General features: G+C 42.7%; 1 protein-coding gene across 10 annotated transcripts in view; it reads left to right on the top strand.

Moving 5' to 3' along the window:
• The window catches only part of LOC110531782 (nuclear factor 1 B-type), a 94,501-nt gene extending 81,057 nt beyond the window's left edge, over positions 1-13,444 (top strand). For all 10 annotated transcript variants that reach the window (XM_036987634.1, XM_036987632.1, XM_036987633.1 and 7 more), the window contains one exon: positions 7,416-13,444. In XM_036987634.1, the coding sequence (XP_036843529.1) occupies positions 7,416-7,551 (136 nt within the window). In that variant the 3' untranslated portion in view covers positions 7,552-13,444. The remainder of the gene's footprint in view (positions 1-7,415) is intronic.
• The last annotated feature ends 6,811 nt before the right edge of the window (positions 13,445-20,255 follow it).

The raw sequence follows: 20,255 nt of genomic DNA, 5'->3' as shown, positions 1-20,255 counted from the left end.
GTAGGAAAAAACGTAATCTCTCATTTCCTGTCAGATGATTTTTTTGGCAGGAGAGAAAGAGAGTGAGGGGGAGAAAGAGAGAGTTAGAGGCAGAGAGAAAGAGTGAGTTAGAGACAGAGAGAGAGAGTGAGTTAGAGACAGAGAGAGAGAGTTAGAGACAGAGAGAGTGAGTTAGAGGCAGAGAGAGAGAGTGAGTTAGAGACAGAGAGAGAGGGTGAGTTAGAGACAGAGAGAGAGGGTGAGTTAGAGACAGAGAGAGAGTGAGTTAGAGACAGAGAGAGTGAGTTAGAGGCAGAGAGAGTGAGTTAGAGACAGAGAGAGTGAGTTAGAGGCAGAGAGTGAGTTAGAGGCATAGAGTGAGTCAGAGGCAGAGAGTGAGTCAGAGGCAGAGAGTGAGTCAGAGTGAGAGTGAGTTAGAGACAGAGAGAGAGGGTGAGTTAGAGACAGAGAGAGAGTGAGTTAGAGGCAGAGAGTGAGTTAGAGACAGAGAGTGAGTTAGAGGCAGAGAGTGAGTCAGAGGCAGAGAGTGAGTCAGAGGCAGAGAGTGAGTCAGAGGCAGAGAGTGAGTCAGAGGCAAAGAGAGAGAGAGTTAGAGGCAAAAAGAGAGCGAGAATGAGAGCGTTAGCGGCAAAGAGCGAGAGAGAGAGAGAGTTAGAGGCAAAGAGCGAGAGAGAGTGAGAGAGTTAGAGGCTAAGAGAGAGAGAGAGAGAGTTATATGCAAAGAGCGAGAGTTAGAGTTAGAGAGGGAGAGTTAGAGGCAAAGAGAGGGAGAGAGTGAGAGTTAGCGGCAAAAGAGGGAGCGAGTGAGAGAGTTAGAGGTGAAGAGAGAGAGAGAGTTGGAGGTGAAGAGAGAGAGGCAAAGAGAGAGAGGGAGTTAGAGGCAGAGAGTGAGGCAGAGGCAAAGAGAGAGAGTGGCAGAGAGAGACAGTGGCTGAGAGAGTGAGAGGCAGAGTGAGTGTTAGAGGCAAAGAGCGAGAGTTAGAGTTAGAGGCAAAGATCCAGAGAGAGTGAGAGAGTTAGAGGAGACGAGAGTTTGAGGCAAAGAGAGAGAGTTAGAGACAAAGGGAGAGAGAGAGTTAGAAGCGAAGAGAGAGAGGTGAGAGAGTTAGTGGCAAAGAGAGAGAGAGTTAGCTGCAAAGAGAGACAGTGAGAGAGTTAGAGGCGACCAGAGTTAGAGGCAAAGAGAGAGAGTTAGAGGCGAAGAGAGAGAGAGAGTTTGAGGCAAAGAGAGGGAGAGAGTGAGAGTTAGCAGCAAAGAGAGAGAGAGAATGAGAGAGTTAGAGGCAAAGATAGAGAGAGAGAGTTGGAGGCAAAGAGAGTGAGAGAGAGTTGGAGGCAAAGAGAGTGAGAGAGTTTGAGGCAGAGAGAGCGAGTTAGAGGCAAAGAGAGAGAGAGCGAGTTAGAGGCAAAGAGTGGGAGTTAGAGGCAAAGAGTGGGAGTTAGAGGCAAATAGTGGGAGTTAGAGGCAAAGAGTGGGAGTTAGAGGCAAAGAGTGGGAGTTAGAGGCAAAGAGTGGGAGTTAGAGGCAAAGAGAGAGAGAGAGTTGGAGACAAAGAGAGAGAGAGAGTTGGAGGCAAAGAGAGAGAGAGACAGTTGGAGGCAAAGAGAGAGAGAGCGAGTTAAAGGCAAAGAGAGAGAGAGTTAGAGGCAAAGAGAGAGATAGCGAGTTAGAGGTAAAGAGAGAGAATTAGAGGCAAAGCGATAGAGAGTTAGAGGCAAAGAGATGGAGAGAGAGTTGGAGGCAAAGAGATGGAGAGACAGAGAGAGGGAGTTAGAGGCAAAGAGATGGAGAGACAGAGAGAGAGAGTTAGAGGCAAAGAGATGGAGAGACAGAGAGAGGGAGTTAGAGGCAAAGAGATGGAGAGAGAGTTGGAGGCAAAGAGATGGAGAGACAGAGAGAGCGAGTTAGAGGCAAAGAGATGGAGAGACAGAGAGAGGGAGTTAGAGGCAAAGAGATGGAGAGAGAGTTGGAGGCAAAGAGATGGAGAGACAGAGAGAGGGAGTTAGAGGCAAAGAGATGGAGAGACACAGAGAGAGAGAGTTAGAGGCAAAGAGATGGAGAGACAGAGGGCGTTAGAGGCAAAGAGATGGAGAGACAGAGAGAGGGAGTTAGAGGCAAAGAGATGGAGAGACAGAGAGAGAGAGTTAGAGGCAAAGAGATGGAGAGACAGAGAGAGGGAGTTAGAGGCAAAGAGATGGAGAGAGAGTTGGAGGCAAAGAGATGGAGAGACAGAGAGAGGGAGTTAGAGGCAAAGAGATGGAGAGACAGAGAGAGAGAGTTAGAGGCAAAGAGATGGAGACAGAGAGAGGGAGTTAGAGGCAAAGAGATGGAGAGACAGAGAGAGAGAGTTAGAGGCAAAGAGATGGAGAGAGAGTTGGAGGCAAAGAGATGGAGAGACAGAGAGAGAGAGTTAGAGGCAAAGAGATGGAGAGACAGAGAGAGGGAGTTAGAGGCAAAGAGATGGAGAGAGAGTTGGAGGCAAAGAGATGGAGAGACAGAGAGAGGGAGTTAGAGGCAAAGAGATGGAGAGACAGAGAGAGAGAGTTAGAGGCAAAGAGATGGAGACAGAGAGAGGGAGTTAGAGGCAAAGAGATGGAGAGACAGAGAGAGAGAGTTAGAGGCAAAGAGATGGAGAGACAGAGAGTGGGAGTTAGAGGCAAAGAGATGGAGAGAGAGTTGGAGGCAAAGAGATGGAGAGACAGAGAGAGGGAGTTAGAGGCAAAGAGATGGAGACAGAGAGAGGGAGTTAGAGGCAAAGAGATGGAGACAGAGAGAGAGAGTTAGAGGCAAAGAGATGGAGAGAGAGTTGGAGGCAAAGAGATGGAGAGACAGAGAGAGAGAGTTAGAGGCAAAGAGATGGAGAGACAGAGAGAGGGAGTTAGAGGCAAAGAGATGGAGAGACAGAGAGAGAGAGTTAGAGGCAAAGAGATGGAGACAGAGAGAGGGAGTTAGAGGCAAAGAGATGGAGACAGAGAGAGAGAGTTAGAGGCAAAGAGATGGAGAGAGAGTTGGAGGCAAAGAGATGGAGAGACAGAGAGAGAGAGTTAGAGGCAAAGAGATGGAGAGACAGAGAGAGGGAGTTAGAGGCAAAGAGATGGAGAGAGAGTTGGAGGCAAAGAGATGGAGAGACAGAGAGAGGGAGTTAGAGGCAAAGAGATGGAGAGACAGAGAGAGAGAGTTAGAGGCAAAGAGATGGAGACAGAGAGAGGGAGTTAGAGGCAAAGAGATGGAGAGACAGAGAGAGAGAGTTAGAGGCAAAGAGATGGAGAGACAGAGAGTGGGAGTTAGAGGCAAAGAGATGGAGAGAGAGTTGGAGGCAAAGAGATGGAGAGACAGAGAGATGGAGTTAGAGGCAAAGAGATGGAGAGACACAGAGAGAGAGAGTTAGAGGCAAAGAGATGGAGAGACAGAGAGAGGGAGTTAGAGGCAAAGAGATGGAGAGACAGAGAGAGAGAGTTAGAGGCAAAGAGATGGAGAGACAGAGAGAGGGAGTTAGAGGCAAAGAGATGGAGAGAGAGTTGGAGGCAAAGAGATGGAGAGACAGAGAGAGGGAGTTAGAGGCAAAGAGATGGAGAGACAGAGAGAGAGAGTTAGAGGCAAAGAGATGGAGACAGAGAGAGGGAGTTAGAGGCAAAGAGATGGAGACAGAGAGAGAGAGTTAGAGGCAAAGAGATGGAGAGAGAGTTGGAGGCAAAGAGATGGAGAGACAGAGAGAGAGAGTTAGAGGCAAAGAGATGGAGAGACAGAGAGAGGGAGTTAGAGGCAAAGAGATGGAGAGAGAGTTGGAGGCAAAGAGATGGAGAGACAGAGAGAGGGAGTTAGAGGCAAAGAGATGGAGAGACAGAGAGAGAGAGTTAGAGGCAAAGAGATGGAGACAGAGAGAGGGAGTTAGAGGCAAAGAGATGGAGAGACAGAGAGAGAGAGTTAGAGGCAAAGAGATGGAGAGAGAGTTGGAGGCAAAGAGATGGAGAGATAGAGAGAGAGAGTTAGAGGCAAAGAGATGGAGAGACAGAGAGTGGGAGTTAGAGGCAAAGAGATGGAGAGAGAGTTGGAGGCAAAGAGATGGAGAGACAGAGAGAGGGAGTTAGAGGCAAAGAGATGGAGAGACAGAGAGAGAGAGTTAGAGGCAAAGAGATGGAGAGACAGAGAGTGGGAGTTAGAGGCAAAGAGATGGAGAGAGAGTTGGAGGCAAAGAGATGGAGAGACAGAGAGAGGGAGTTAGAGGCAAAGAGATGGAGAGACAGAGAGAGAGAGTTAGAGGCAAAGAGATGGAGACAGAGAGAGGGAGTTAGAGGCAAAGAGATGGAGAGACAGAGAGAGAGAGTTAGAGGCAAAGAGATGGAGAGACAGAGAGTGGGAGTTAGAGGCAAAGAGATGGAGAGAGAGTTGGAGGCAAAGAGATGGAGAGACAGAGAGATGGAGTTAGAGGCAAAGAGATGGAGAGACACAGAGAGAGAGAGTTAGAGGCAAAGAGATGGAGAGACAGAGAGAGGGAGTTAGAGGCAAAGAGATGGAGAGACAGAGAGAGAGAGTTAGAGGCAAAGAGATGGAGAGACAGAGAGAGGGAGTTAGAGGCAAAGAGATGGAGAGAGAGTTGGAGGCAAAGAGATGGAGAGACAGAGAGAGGGAGTTAGAGGCAAAGAGATGGAGAGACAGAGAGAGAGAGTTAGAGGCAAAGAGATGGAGACAGAGAGAGGGAGTTAGAGGCAAAGAGATGGAGACAGAGAGAGAGAGTTAGAGGCAAAGAGATGGAGAGAGAGTTGGAGGCAAAGAGATGGAGAGACAGAGAGAGAGAGTTAGAGGCAAAGAGATGGAGAGACAGAGAGAGGGAGTTAGAGGCAAAGAGATGGAGAGAGAGTTGGAGGCAAAGAGATGGAGAGACAGAGAGAGGGAGTTAGAGGCAAAGAGATGGAGAGACAGAGAGAGAGAGTTAGAGGCAAAGAGATGGAGACAGAGAGAGGGAGTTAGAGGCAAAGAGATGGAGAGACAGAGAGAGAGAGTTAGAGGCAAAGAGATGGAGACAGAGAGAGGGAGTTAGAGGCAAAGAGATGGAGAGACAGAGAGAGAGAGTTAGAGGCAAAGAGATGGAGAGAGAGTTGGAGGCAAAGAGATGGAGAGACAGAGAGAGAGAGTTAGAGGCAAAGAGATGGAGAGACAGAGAGAGGGAGTTAGAGGCAAAGAGATGGAGAGAGAGTTGGAGGCAAAGAGATGGAGAGACAGAGAGAGGGAGTTAGAGGCAAAGAGATGGAGAGACAGAGAGAGAGAGTTAGAGGCAAAGAGATGGAGACAGAGAGAGGGAGTTAGAGGCAAAGAGATGGAGAGACAGAGAGAGAGAGTTAGAGGCAAAGAGATGGAGAGAGAGTTGGAGGCAAAGAGATGGAGAGACAGAGAGAGGGAGTTAGAGGCAAAGAGATGGAGAGACAGAGAGAGAGAGTTAGAGGCAAAGAGATGGAGAGACAGAGAGAGGGAGTTAGAGGCAAAGAGATGGAGAGAGAGAGAGGGAGTTAGAGGCAAAGAGATGGAGAGAGAGTTGGAGGCAAAGAGAGAGAGAGAGAGAGAGAGAGAGAGAGAGAGTTGGAGGCAAAGAGAGCGAGCGAGAGAGCGAGAGTTGGAGGCAAAGAGAGAGAGCGAGAGTTGGAGACAAAGACAGAGAGAGAGCGAGACTTGGAGTCAAAGAGAGAGAGAGCGAGAGGCAAAGAGAGCGAGGGAGAGAGCAAGAGTTAGAAGCAAAGAGAGTGAGCGAGAGAAATTAAGAGTGAGAATGATGAAGGGAAGGGGTCCAAAGAGAACGGAGTAAGGAGGAGGAGAAAAAAGCCCTGCCCAAATAGCCTCTGTCTGGTGTTTTAACCCTTTATAGGACTGGATCTGGCTTCTAACATTTTCTACTTAAAAATGTAGTCAAATTTTCTGTTTCTCTCGCGCTCTTTCTTTCATTCTTAGTCTCTTTCTCTCTCCTTCCCTCTTCTCCTTCACTCTTTCCTTTCTTGTTTTATTTTCTGAGTCTGATCTCCTTAGAAACATGTGTTGAATATGTGGTTCCCATTGGTTTTAGTCGAGGCTGAGCCACTCGGAGAAGTGTCTTGTATGAAATGCAGACCAGATCATTGGACACCATTCATGGACGGTGACAGACAGTCGTGTCAGATGGGACAGCCTCGGGGGGGGGGGGGGGGCACTCCTCTCCTCTTCCCCCCTTAGGTCGTCTTCCTATCCCACTGACAACAATAATCAACTTTCTTTCTTCTCTCTCTTCTTTATCGAGGAAGTCTTACATCTGCATGGAAACAGTGGAGGGCCTTGGTTAACCTACATTACCTTTCCAACATATCCCTCATTCTTTGCACCCCAAAAACGCTATATCCTCCTCCTGTCTAGTGTCTGTGTACTTGGCTCTGTATATAGTGTTAGCCTATAATGTAGCAATTGTGCAAGACAGGTATTGCAGATGTAGTGGGCGGTGGGGGTAATTGATTAATTATTCAACATGTACGTGTCATTGAGCCCCTTGAGAACAACACACTGTTTGTTTCGCAGGCAGACCGCGTTTTCAGTTTGCGCCTCCCTGCGAACAATCGCTGTGTTGTGTTGCATTAGCGTGCGTTGAATGGGGATTGGGCGGATTTGTAAAGACCCCTACCCCCCCTTCTGTAGCACCATTGATCAACACGGAGAGGGTCTGTTGATATGGAATTAGGTGTGATCCTCGCTTGACATCCTTCTCAGAGGAATCGGTGGAAAACACCGGAAGCACTTTGTCTGACTGTGTCCCCCTCGAACCATAGACTGATTAGACTAGACATAAGGCCTTTACATCATTCCTCCTGGGTAAAGCAAACGCACTGGGCACACACTGGTTGAATCAACGTCGTTTCCACGTCATTTCAAGGGATTTACTTTGAACCAACGTGGAATCGACGTTGAATTGATGTCTGTGCCCGGTGGGAAGTGATTGGGTGAGAGGGATGAGTCGATAGTGGACTTGGGACATGCCGTTGTCAAATGGTCTGCATGAACATTTTGTTGAAATAGTTTTAGGGGATATTCATTAAACATTGCCATAGAATCTGATTCGTAGAAATGTGATTGGCGGTACATAATAATGGCGGATGTTAACAGCACATAATGCTAATTACTCAGAATTGTGTTCTGCCTAACAAAATAATTGGGTAGTTGAATTTGGTTTTTAACACTATGAATAAACCCTTTTGTCCCCCCCCCACTATCCCTCTAAAGTGTAACGGTTCATTTAATAGTGATGTGTTACAGTATGCAGCAAATGTAATGACTTGCTGCAGAGCACTTCATCATTGTGCGTGTAGAGCATCTGATTGGTGCTGTTGTCTTCCGATGCTCAGTGCAGGCGACTCAAAACCCTCTTCTGTTCTCTCCTTCTCTCTCTGTTGTGTTTCCACAGTCCTGGTACCTGGGCGAGCTTAGTTCCATTCCAAGTCACGAACGGGACTCCGATTCTGCCAACAAATGTCCACCAGAACTACAGCATAAACATCATTGGTGAGCCCCCCCTCCTCCACACAGAGGCAGAGAACTGAAGACCCGTCGGGGGGGGGAAGTGTCGGCAACGGGGGAAATAATCAGCAAGCAGCACTTAAAACAATTGCGTTTGTCCTTTGTCCCCCCCTCCCCCCTGCCCTCCACCCTTTCCTCCCCAAACCCCCCCTCCCATCGGGACATTGGCCAAGAAGACTTGAGTTGGTTTGGAGTGAATCTGAGCCGGTCCGCTCTAGCTTAACCCTATGCCATGCCAGGCAGTCATTGTGTGAGAAGAGCCTTTCCATTCAAAATGCTGTGACGTATTCTGTACAAAAACATTTAGATGCCTTAATATTTAGCATGACAACTCTTAGTCTGACGGTGGTGGTCTTCTTCTTCATTCTGTTGTTGGGAGTTTTTAACCTTGGTTTACAAACAGGGGAAGTGATCTGAAACACACAAAGGCTGGCTGGTAGTAGATTACCCGACTGTAAGTTATTCAACTCTGACCTTTACCCCTTCTGCAGAAGAGGCTCCCATGTCAAACTATTGACTATGTAACCATAGGAACAAATTGTGAATTCAGTGTTTTTTCTTCTTCTTTGATTTCAATTTACTGTGATACAATTTTTATTTTGTCTGAAACTCGTTATCCTGTTGATTCTGTACTGCTATCCACTTAAAAGTTAGTTATACTCCTTAGAGTTGTGAACTCTTACTATGGTAAAAAAAAAGAAGAGAAAGACACTATATTTTTAGGTTAGAGATTTGACCCGTTTTTTAAGAATTCGTATCTCCTTTAGAAAAGGATTTTAAAAAAAAGACAAAAAAATTATCTAAAAATCTCGAAAGAGGCAAGTGCAATTGAATTTTTGAAGGGAAGCTATGTCTGTCAGCCCTAAGACTCTAAAGGAAGGGAGGGTAAATATGAAATTTTGTTGTTTTAAATACATAAACGTAAAAAGGTTTAAAAAACAAAACAAACATTTGATTTGATTTCAGTCGCATTTCTGTGTATCTAAATATGGAAAGTACAGAATACTAAGCCTGTAATGCAGTGATGTGTTTGAAGGTGCGCATTAAAGCTACCTGTGCAGAACTGAATATGAACAAGACAGCACTTCTATTAAGCCCTACTCAGTCTCATGGGGAGCTTTTTATTTATTGTGAGAGAAGAAAAAAAAGACATTTAAAAATGTTTTTTTTTTATTGAAACACACGTAGTGTATAAAATGGCATCTGAAATCAAGAACGTATGCATTTGGCCATCATCTTATGAAGCTTGTGTTTATAATATGACTTGACGAGGGGGAAAAAGAAGAAGAATGCAGGCTGTTGAAGTCATTCATAAAAAATGTGTGTGTATGTCACAAAAAAAAAATCTACACTTTTGTGCAACCCTGAACCTTCAAGGTTGCAGAGGGTTGCACATTTTGCTTCTTGAACACTCACGTCCCAGATACAGTGGTGTCAGTCCCTGAAATCTAGGATTGTGCACGGCAAATCTATTGCCTTGGCCTCTCTCCAAGTCCAGATATATTTCTATGACAAATCTCTCCAATACTCTTAATTTGCACGATGACATACTAGTCCACATTACGTGCCTTGCCTTTTGAACATAGAGACATCACTACACTTGTTTTATTGCTGCATTTATTACCATTATAGAAAAGAAATTAACATTTTTATGATAAGATAATTGTTTTGTACTCTGAATGACAATTGTGACATTGTTGATTTGTAACTTTTTCATTTACTACTTTATCTCACAGTTACGTTGCATATCAAGGCTGTGTATCGTCGCCGTTTTAAAGTTTATAATCAACCATCATTATTTTTCAGTATTTTCGGTGGTTTTTTAATAACCTTTAATTTTTGTTGTTGTTTTTGTCATTTCGTTTTTTTGTTTTTCATCTTCCAGTTACTATCGGGGAGGGAGGAATTCAGACGTATGAAAATTATGCAATACCAACTTTTGCCTATGTAGGTAGTGCTTATAGATGCGTCAACTATTAGAGGCTAGTTTGGAGACTATTGTAATGCATCTATTTTGTTGATATTGTTGATTTTGTTGTTGTTGTTGTTGTTGTTGTTGTTGTCCTTTTTTAATTGACCAAAGTGGGGACTGCTTTCGATGCAGTGTATGACAAGGTCTTTGTTAGTGTACTGAGAGATGGAGAGACATGTTTCAGTGTGTTTTGAATTCTTGGTGGGGGAGGGAGGGGGTATTTTTTCGAACCTTACAGTTTGTCTGCAAAGAATGCACCCGTTGGTCTCATATGGCTGCAAAGTCACTGATCTGTCTACGGTGACAAAATGTACTCTTTTTCTTTCAACTTCCCATCTGGGGTGCTAGCATGTGAGATTGACTAAGCTCATTCTCACAGGAGAGACGGCTTGACTTGAGTGTGACAATCATTTCACAAAAAAAAAAAAATCATAATATTCACATGAACCTTAATCAGGCCCGCAATTTCAAACTGAAATCATACCGCGTACTTGTGAAAAGCCAACACTTTGCTCATACCACTTGTACGCAGGAAGCTATATTAGCGTTAACCCTTAACAATCATCTGTGCCATTCTGTCAGTCGCTGTGTGCAATTCCCAAGTAGATGCCTTAAACTATATATAAAGTTACCTGTTACACATGTGCTACAATCAACAAACCGACAAATGCTTGTGAGACCGGTCAAATCAGAATACAGGAAGTATTTGGAAGTAGTCAAATTTATGCACTAGATCTGTATAAATCCCAGGGATAACTCTACCCATTTGGGGGGAGTTATTTTATCGCTATAGGGAGCCTTGTATTTTATCATGTAATAAGCTATGGACTACAGAGGAAGGACTATCTACTATTTTCCTTGTACTCTGTAGGGCCAGAAGAAGAAGAACAAAAATGGAGCCCTTGCATAGCACATAGACATTGGTTAATCGTCTTCCCCAAGTGTGTTGTGTCAAATATATAACTCGTTCATAATAAATAATATAATAAATAATAATAAAATATATAAAGTCGTACACATAAGAAACAAAAACAAAATCTCAGGCGTTACGGGGCATTAAGAATTCCAATGATTACTCTCCCACTTTGTATTATGATAAACTACTTTTAGAACTCAAATAGACACTATCCACATTGATGTTTTGTTACCTGTTTTGTTACCTGCCAGAAAGTATATAAAACGTATTAAACTCAAGTCAAGCTTATTCTCTCCTCCTTCACCCAAGACACTTATTCTGATTTTGTGAAGAAAAAACAAAAAGCCACCCCCCCCGTTCTATGTGCACTGTTCTGCCTTTTTTTTTTGAGTGAAAACGTAAGTGCTTTGCAGCCTCTGGCCACTGGAGACCCCACTGAAGGACATTTTCCCCTGAGTCAAGTGTGATAGAAACGTGTCAGATGCGGTGTTGAAAATTTGGGTAGAAGACTGTGTGTATATAAAGGTGAATACTGTGGTGGCGTCGATAGCAGTAGTCCTTTGGGGTCCGTTTGTGGGTAATGTGTGTTTTGAGAATGTGTGAGTATGTGTGTGTGTGTGTGTGTGCTTGTAAGAGAGAATGTATGAGGGATAGAGAGGTTGAAACTACACAACGAGCGAAGATGAGGGTATTTCTATTGAGAAGCCTGCCTTATAGGCAGGAGTTTGTACACTGTAGTCTTTTTCAAGATTTTTTCTTTGACGCCCTTGTTTGTAAATGTTTTCAAACATCTTGGGGAATATGAGTCAATTCCATTTTATGAAAAAAAGAAAAAACAATAAATTGGTTGCGGAGGCAGGACTTGAGTTACAACTCTCCAGCTTTCCCCAAATAATCGAAAATAAAAGTATTTTATCAATTTTCCATATTCCTGTATTTAGGGGAAGTATCCTATACAGAACCCTAAAATGTAAAAAAATATATATGTTTTTTTTAAATTGTGTTTAGTGCTTATAAACTTTCCATTTTGGAAACATTTCAGTAATATTTTAAATTCTTGTTTTTGTTAGTGTGGCCATAGTACAGAGTGTGATGTGATTATGTGGTTTTGAATCCATGTCGGAGAGCGAGAGAAATAGAGGTTTGATTGGGGTTCTATGTTTAACGGTAGGGGATATCTATTCATGTCACTTTACAATAAAGTCACCTGATTTTAGCCTACCACCAGTGAATACCAGGGTAACGTCTTAAGTGACATCATAGGTTGTTCTACTGTGCTAAAGTGTGTTGTGTCAATCGTACGTAAGTCCTCCTTTAGAAATGTGCCGTATAGCGTTTCGCTCAGAAAAATCGTAATTACAGGATGACGCAACAATCCGTGAGAAGTTTGGCGCCAGCATTTGACAATGTTTTGATATGTCTATTAGGGTTTTGGAACAGGCATGTGTATGGAACATCAAGCAAGTAGTTCCGCTGTGAGGATTGGTTGATGTAAGTCCTTTGTGGCCCCCAGGCATCACACATTTTTTGCACTTTCCATAATTTAACCTACATTTGATTCAAGCCCTTCAAGTACTCGTATAGAAATTGCCCTTAGATTCTCCAGACCTTTTATATCAGTGTTTCACTCATGGTATATCTTTCATAGATGTACAGGTATTGGCAGTTTTTTTTTGGTTGCACACATTTTTTAAAGGTAATATTTATTTTCAAAGGGCTACTTTAATTTGATCATCTCTGGACAGTATGTACACAGGTGAAACCATTTTCACAGAATGACATGTAGGCCTACAGATAAGGAAGGCTTGGTAGAGATGAGTAATATTCAGTTATGATTGTTGAACGCTATCCACGGTCAACCGTTCAGTTAGTACCTTATGCAAGGAGGACCAGTGGCAATCATGCAATATCTGTGTAGTTCCAGTTACTGAATGTTTAGTGCTCTAGGGTCTAAGAGGACAGATGGATGGCCGAAAACGCTTTCAGGGGGTGTGTTTTTACGCAAGCAATAGACGTGTTCCATGTATTGATTATTAACATCAGGTTGTTGTTGTAAGCAGGAAACATAAAAACCAGCATTTTATGTATTATTAATCACCAAACAAAATATATGATTCATTCAGTGCCTGTTCAAGCTCACCGTGTCAGTGGAGTGTCCATTGTTAATAAATCTGAAATCTGAAAAAGTTCAACAACTTAAAATGAAGCGGTATGTTTGGGGCGCCTTGGCGTGTTCTCCCAAATCTTTTGTTGTTTTGGTTTGAGATGTGGCTTCACAAGAGCGTTTTTTTTTTTTTGTGCTTCATTCATTTGAAGGTCTTGGTCAACTGGGTGCACACGTCTCATGCTTGCTCTTTGAGGGGGAAAAACTATGTGTACATGTCATTTGGACAGTGTATTTATTTAGATTGTCAATTGCTACATTATGTAAACTAATGTCATTTAGAAACGAATGCTTGCAAACTTCTCCGCAGGGTTGACTTCTTATGGGTCTTGTGGCACTTTTACTCCCTCTGCGCACACATTATTACGATGGCGAATCACTTCAAGGTGAATTAAAAAAACACAACAACAACAACAACACCAACGAAATAATGTAACAGTCTCCAGTAGTGAATTGTAGTAACACTGCAGGTGTGTGCAAAAGGTCTATGTATGTATTGAATGTATGTTTTAGAGAACTTTTGAAATCTTTTTGTTTATATCTTGTTATTTTACAGTTTAGGAACCACAGGTATCCGTTGTGAACTGTATAGCGAAGGCCTTGATATCCCTTCTTTTTTTAATTGATTTTAGAACACTAAAGCAGTAGGCAATGCCTTTTGAGATGGTTACATTTGGTGCAGGGGCTAAAATTGCCACAAGATTAAAATCAATGTAAATAAGGCTCAACATTTTTTTGTGATTGTTACTGTAATATCCAGCCTATACTGCTAGCAGCTGTTTTTACTGCAGTCAATTACTGGACGTGGATATATTTCCTATGCAAAACTGTTTAAACAATAAAATGAGCTATGCTACAAAAATGTCTGTTGTATTATGTCTTCTCTGTGTCAGTTAAACATCTCAGGACTACATACTTCCATACAACTGTACCTTTTTCATTTTGGAATAGTTACTTTGTTTTAAGTCAACTGTTGGAGACACTCACTTGGCTAAATGACAACACTCTAAATGTATTATCTGTTCTGTGGTTGAGACATCAATCACAATGAACGAGATAACATGCCTAGAGCATCAACGGACTTCATCACTGCATTCAAAAGGGTTGCAGGCATTTTTATTTTATCAAACCGATTGAGAGCAAGGAAAGGGGGAAGATTGGTATGGAGAAGTTGTGTGGTTATATTTCAAGCTAATTGGTTTCTTTGTGGGTGTCTACACATTGGGCCTTTTAACTTGGAATATTCTGATATATGTTGAGTTGGGAGCTGACTGCAGACAGAGGAGCTAGGGATGTATTTCCCCATGTGGGTCACTATGACACGACCAGTCGTTACTCAAAAAAAGTAATATTACTTGTTACTTCTTTCAACAATAACAAATTACTTGACTTATTACTCACTGGGGAAAATAATTAGTTACACTAATCGTTATATAACTTTTACGTTTCACCCAAAATGCTGCGTATCCTCACTCAGAACAATGTCAATGTTATGTAGGCCTATACACCAACACAAGTAACCTAATAATGACAGACACAAAATCTACTATACACCCAGCTACAAGCTTGTTCAGCTTTCTCTGGGTTACAGCCTTGGTTGTTTGGATGAGGTAGGCCTACAGTTATCTTCAGCAGCAGTGATCAAGGGGTCTTTCGCTAAGAGTTTTGTCTTGGCGTGTTACTTTTGCAGGTGCTTCAAGAGATTGGAAGGTGTTTCTAGCAGTGGGGAGGTGTTTCTCACCTGGGCACAGTAGACGGTTAACAGTTATATTCAATTTGTCTTTCTTAACCAATCAAAGTAATGGGAGTACTTCCAAGCGGAGAAAACGTTTCAGACACAATTTTTCATCTCCCTTGGCGAGAGGACGTCAGACGTAGGACGAAAACAATTAGAATCTGGGGCGGGGGGATTTTAAATATTGCACCAACAGGGAATAATAATCATCACAAATATGTATTTGGATCAATAACTGTAATTTGAAGGGAATGATAACAAAAGTAACAAAGTAACTACATTACGACCTATATTTGATCAGTAACTGTAATAGGAAGGGAATGATAACAAAAGTAACAAAGTAACTACATCACGACCTATATTTGATCAGTAACTGTAATATTATTACTCAAACTGAAACAGTACTCTGTTATATTATTTTTTTACAGCAAAAAGTAATATATTTACTGTGACGCATTACCCCCAACACTGGTCATGACTATGAAACATTGAACTCCTAAGCCCTTCACACAGACCTAATGGGATTCTGGACATTGCATAAGGCACAAAGCAGGCAAACACTCCTATTAAAGCCAACCAAAACCCCATTGCTATGCTCTACAATATATCCGGCCATCAAAACCCCCACCGCTGTGCCCACAAGATAAGCCACTGCAAAAACAAAAATGGCTGCCGCCGCATTTGCTCTAGGACAGGACGCTGTGGAGACACACATGCCATGGTTCTGATCAAGGTGAAACTAGCACCTGGCCTTGAGCACCGAGCTGAGTTCATTTGGTCTATAAAAGAAGAACAACATTGTGCCGGACTGATAGAAAATTACCCCGATGTATAATAGTAATCATTATGCCATTTATCAAAATTGGCCAGTTAAAGTCAACATCTGGCTTCAATAGAGGAGCTACAGTCTGTAGGGTTTTGGCGGTTCTCGTATCGTACATATTTTCCATTCTTTTTTTATCAAAGCCTGCTGTCAGTGATTTGAAGAAACTAAATAGATGGCGATTCGCTCTTATTAGGTTTCTCGGGCCTCAAGTAAAGGGGATTTCATGATTGCCTTTGTTTTTGGGCTTTTTTCTTCCGGGGTGGACCTTTTGTGGAGGCTCGTGAAACATGAAGCTCTTCCCTGAGCGCTCTCAGTAAACTACTGCAGTGTAAAGAGAGAGTGAGGGAAGGAGGGGAGGACGGAGTTACTTCAGCAAGACAGGAACAACCAGTTCTCTAACACAAACATGTGAGTACCTACAGGAACTAAACCCTGGGTGCAGTCAAACAGAGAAATGTCAAATAATATGTTTACAGTTCATTTTGAAAGATCATACTTTTATCATGATCTTCTTGAAAATGAGACGCTACACATCAGGAGATTATTCTGCCTAAATATCTAAACAGAAAGGTACAGTTGATAGTGAAAGTGTACACACTGTTTCTACTGATCTACACAACCTCAAATATGTATTTTTTTTCATTACAACTGTGAATAATTTTGAATAAGATTCTACTAAACTTGCACAACTCTTAGGGGAACATATGTCCATTGCTTTTGACAAAATTGCTCAAGCTCAGTAAATCCATTTAGGAATCATTGATGGACAGCAATATTCAAACCTTGTCTCTGATTTTCAAGTCAGGATTCAAGACTGGACCATTCAGGAACACTGCAACTTTTTTCCATGGATAGGTTTTCAGAAGACCACGGCGGGTTTTCCTTTAATTTTTTACCAGGGCTTTTCTCCTTCTATATTTATTTTGATCCTGACAAACACCCAGTCCCTGCTGTTGACAAGCATACCCATAACATGATTTTGCCACCACAATACTTGAAAATACAGAGGATCAACAACATTGCATTCACTCCACATTACTGGCCTGTGTGACAAAGTGAAAAGAAGAAAGCCAGTGTTAAACAATCCACTCCAAATCATCCATTCTGTTTACAAGGCCGTTAAGTAATACTGCAAGTCAACACAGCAAATAAATAAAAAATTGGGCCTAAATGAAAAACTATAGGTTTTGGTCAAATCCAATACAACACAGAGTGAAACCCTCTCTATTGTCAAGAATTGAGGTGGCAGCATCATGTTATGGGTATGCTTGTCAACAGCAGGGATGGAGAGTTTGTCAGGATCAAAAGAAATTTGAAAAGAGCAAAGCCCAAGTAAAAAGTTGGGATAGAGTTGTATTTTTCAGCAGAGCGATTACACAAATTGTAAAGACAAAGACACACCAGAATGGCTTTCCAAGAGATGTTGAGTGTTCCTGTCCATTCTCAGTCCTGGCTTAAATCTGCTTAAAAATCAGAGACACGGTTTGAAAATTGCTGTCCATCAATGATTCCCAACCGAAGTTAGCACTTGAGCAATTTTGACTAAATTAATGGATATATGCTTCCCTAAGTTATAAAATGTAGGTAGAATCTTATTAAAAAGTATTCACAGCTGTAATGGCTGCCAAAGGTGCTCTCACTAAGTATTAACTCTCGGGTGTGAAGACAAACACAATCAAGACATCTTGTTTTTTACATCTTATTCATTTGGAAAATGCTTAATAATTGTATTCACTATGAAAATGTTGAGGGGTTGTGTAGATCTGTAGGAAACAAATGACATAGCTAACATTTTACAGCAGCAAAATGTATAGACGGAGCAAGGGGTGTGTATAGTTAATTAACTAGGCACTGTACGTATTTTTTTATATCAATAAAACCAATCATAGCTTAATTATTTGAAAAAAAAAACGCTGACAATTCCCATACAAATTGTCTTCCTTTTCCTAATCAAATGTTTTTCCTTGTGGTATGACATCCACAATCAACACACTGAGGCCAATTAGTGTGGGACATATAGGTTTGGATGTTCTTCAGACCGTGGGATTTACACACATATTGAGGTGTGGAATAGAAACAGGTGTTCGGCTGTGCGTGTTTTTGTGTGCGCTTGTGTGTGTTAGGAGGGGGTTAAATGGGGGGGGGGGGGGGGGGGGTTGTATTGAAAAGTCCTCCTCTCCTAGACTCTTCAACGTGGTGGATTAGCTCCACCAGTTTCCCATGGATCCTCTTGCGCAGCCCCCTGCCTATTTGCATAAGGCACAGACAAGAGAGATATGACAAACAAACCTGGCACAGAGTACCGGCTGGCTTTTTCATTAACTCCCTCCTCTCTGAAGAACCGTGCCCAACACCACACAAACACATGGTCTCTCTCAAACTGTCACACCATCGTGCATTCAGACAACAGGGGGCGCTTTAACTCAGGAGACGACAGAAGATACTGCCGGTCTGCTATAATGGGATCGGGGCATAGCTGTACAGCATGTGCCAAATGACAAAGTCCGACCACAGTAGAGACATGTAGGCCTATTCTTCATTCGATCATAGTGATTTGCTAGTGAAGGAATGTCAACAGCAGGATCCCCAGGAGAAGGTGAGACAGGTTGGTTTTCGTTGTTCTGCCATTTCCCCCAATTCCTTCTTTGTAGGAGACCTTGTCCTTATACCCCTGTACATTACATCCTCCTTCACGGTGGTAATGTTCACCTTAAAAATTTTTTTACCATACAGTGTACATCACATAGCTGTGCTGCACTGCTGTCGGGCAGCCAAGTTCCTATCAAGGCCCAGATTTATGGCATGAGATGCATTCCTTGGCTGCGGTGGGGAACGTTTCGTTGAAATATGAGAGGAGATGCAGGGAACACAGTCGGAACACAAATGACAAGCTTCACTTCGACTTACCCCTTGTCCTGTTACTGTAAGCTATGTACAGTATATTTTGCTATAACTGGGGCAGGTGAAAAGTAAAATGTTATAGTGAGTGGAGTCAAACATGTAATATATTATAATACAGTAGTTGAATGTGTTTGGGTGAAAAACTATAGCATTTTTCTATGTTATCGAACAATCATCTTCAGAGGAGGAACTATTCCAGCTATGTGCCGTCTGTCCACCTCATCAGCACGGCTTGTCAGATGATAACCAAAAAAAAAGAGTAACTGTAACCCAGCTGTCATGAAAACCTTTCAAGCGACCACAAAACCCTCTTTTGTTACTGCTGACATGCAGCTTTCACCCTCCTAAATTACATTGGGATTAAATATGTTAACCAAGACTCCTTCCCTCTCCCTCTCTACTCATGTCCAGTCAAATTGGATGCAGGTGTAGGCTGCAGGAGGAGAAAAGGAAAACCAAACTTTTTTGTATTATTCTGGGGCATATGGCTGGCAGATATTTGATTTATTTCACCTTTATTTAACCAGGTAGGCAAGTTGAGAACAAGTTCTCATTTACAAGCGTACAGTCAATAATACAATAGAAAAAAAAAGAAAGTCTATATACAGTGTGTGCAAATGGCGTGAGGAGGTAAGGTAATAAATAGGCCATAGGAGCGAGGTAATTACAATTTAGCAAATTAACACTGGAGTGATAGATGTGCAGATGATGATGATGTGCAAGTAGAAATACTGGTGTGCAAAAGAGCAGAAAAGTAAATAAAAACAATATGGGGATGAGGTAGGTAGATTGGATGGGCTATTTACAGACGGCTATATAAATCAAATCAAATTCAATTTATATAGCCCTTCTTACATCAGCTGATATATCAAAGTGCTGTACAGAAACCCAGCCTAAAACCCCAAACAGCAAGCAATGCAGGTGTAGAAGCACGGTGGCCAGGAAAGACTCCCAAAAAAGGCCAAAACCTAGAAAGAAACCTAGAGAGGAACCAGGCTATGAGGGGTGGCCAGTCCTCTTCTGGCTGTGCCGGGTGAAGATTATAACAGAACATGGCCAAGATGTTCAAATGTCCATAAATGACCAGCATGGTCAAATAATAGTAAGCACAGTGAACAGGTCAGGGTTACATAGCCGCAGGCAGAACAGTTGAAACTGGAGCAGCAGCACGGCCAGGTGGACTGGGGACAACAAGGAGTGTGTACAGCTGCAGCGATCAGTTAGCTGCTCAGATATCTGATGTTTAAAGTTAGTGAGGGAAATATAAGTCTCCAGCTTCAGCAATTTTTGCAATTCGTTCCAGTCATTGGCAGCAGAGAACTGGAAGGAAAGGTGGTCAAAGGAGGTGTTGGCTTTGGGGATCACCAGTGAGCTGAGATAAGGCAGAGCTTTACCTAGCATAGATTTATAGATGACCTGGCGACAAGTATGTAGCGAGGGCCAGCCGACTAGAGCATACAGGAGGCAGTGGTGGATGGTAGATGGGGTTTTGGTGACAAAACGGATGGCACTGTAATAGACTGCATCCAGTTTGCTGAGTAGAGTGTTGGAGGCTATTTTGTAAATTACATCGTCGAAGTTCGGTAGGATAGTCAGTTTTACGAGGGTATGTTTGGCGGCGTGAGTAAAGGAGGCTTTGTTGCGAAATAAGAAGCCGATTTGAGATGTTATTTTGGATTGGAGATGTTTAATATGAGTCTGGAAGGAGAGTTTACAGTCCAGCCAGACACCTAGGTATTTGTAGTTGTTCACATATTCTAAGTCAGAACCATCCAGAGTAGTGATGCTAGTTGGGCGGGGGCGGGCAGCAAACGGTTCAAAAGCATGCATTTAGTTTTACTAGCGTTTAGGAGCAGTTGGAGGCCATGGAAGGAGTGTTGTATGGCATTGAAGCTCGTTTGGAGGTTTGTTAACACAGTGTCCAAAGAAGGGCCAGATACAGAATGGTGTCGTCTGCATAGAGGTGGGTCAGTGAATCACCCGCAGCAAGAGCGACATCGTTGAAATATACAGAGAAAAGAGTCGGCCTGAGAATTGAACCCTGTGGTACCCCCATAGAGACTGACAACAGGCCCTCCGATTTGACACACTGAACTCTGTCTGAGAAGTAGTTGGTGAACCAAGCGAGGCAGTCATTTGAGAAACCAAGGCTGTTGAGTCTGCCGATAAGAATACGGTGATTGACCGATTCGAAAGCCTTGGCCAGGTCGATG

This window comes from Oncorhynchus mykiss, chromosome 9 (assembly GCF_013265735.2).
Source record: "Oncorhynchus mykiss isolate Arlee chromosome 9, USDA_OmykA_1.1, whole genome shotgun sequence".
Lineage (NCBI taxonomy): Eukaryota > Metazoa > Chordata > Actinopteri > Salmoniformes > Salmonidae > Oncorhynchus > Oncorhynchus mykiss.
This window is presented reverse-complemented; position numbering and strand designations above follow the sequence as displayed.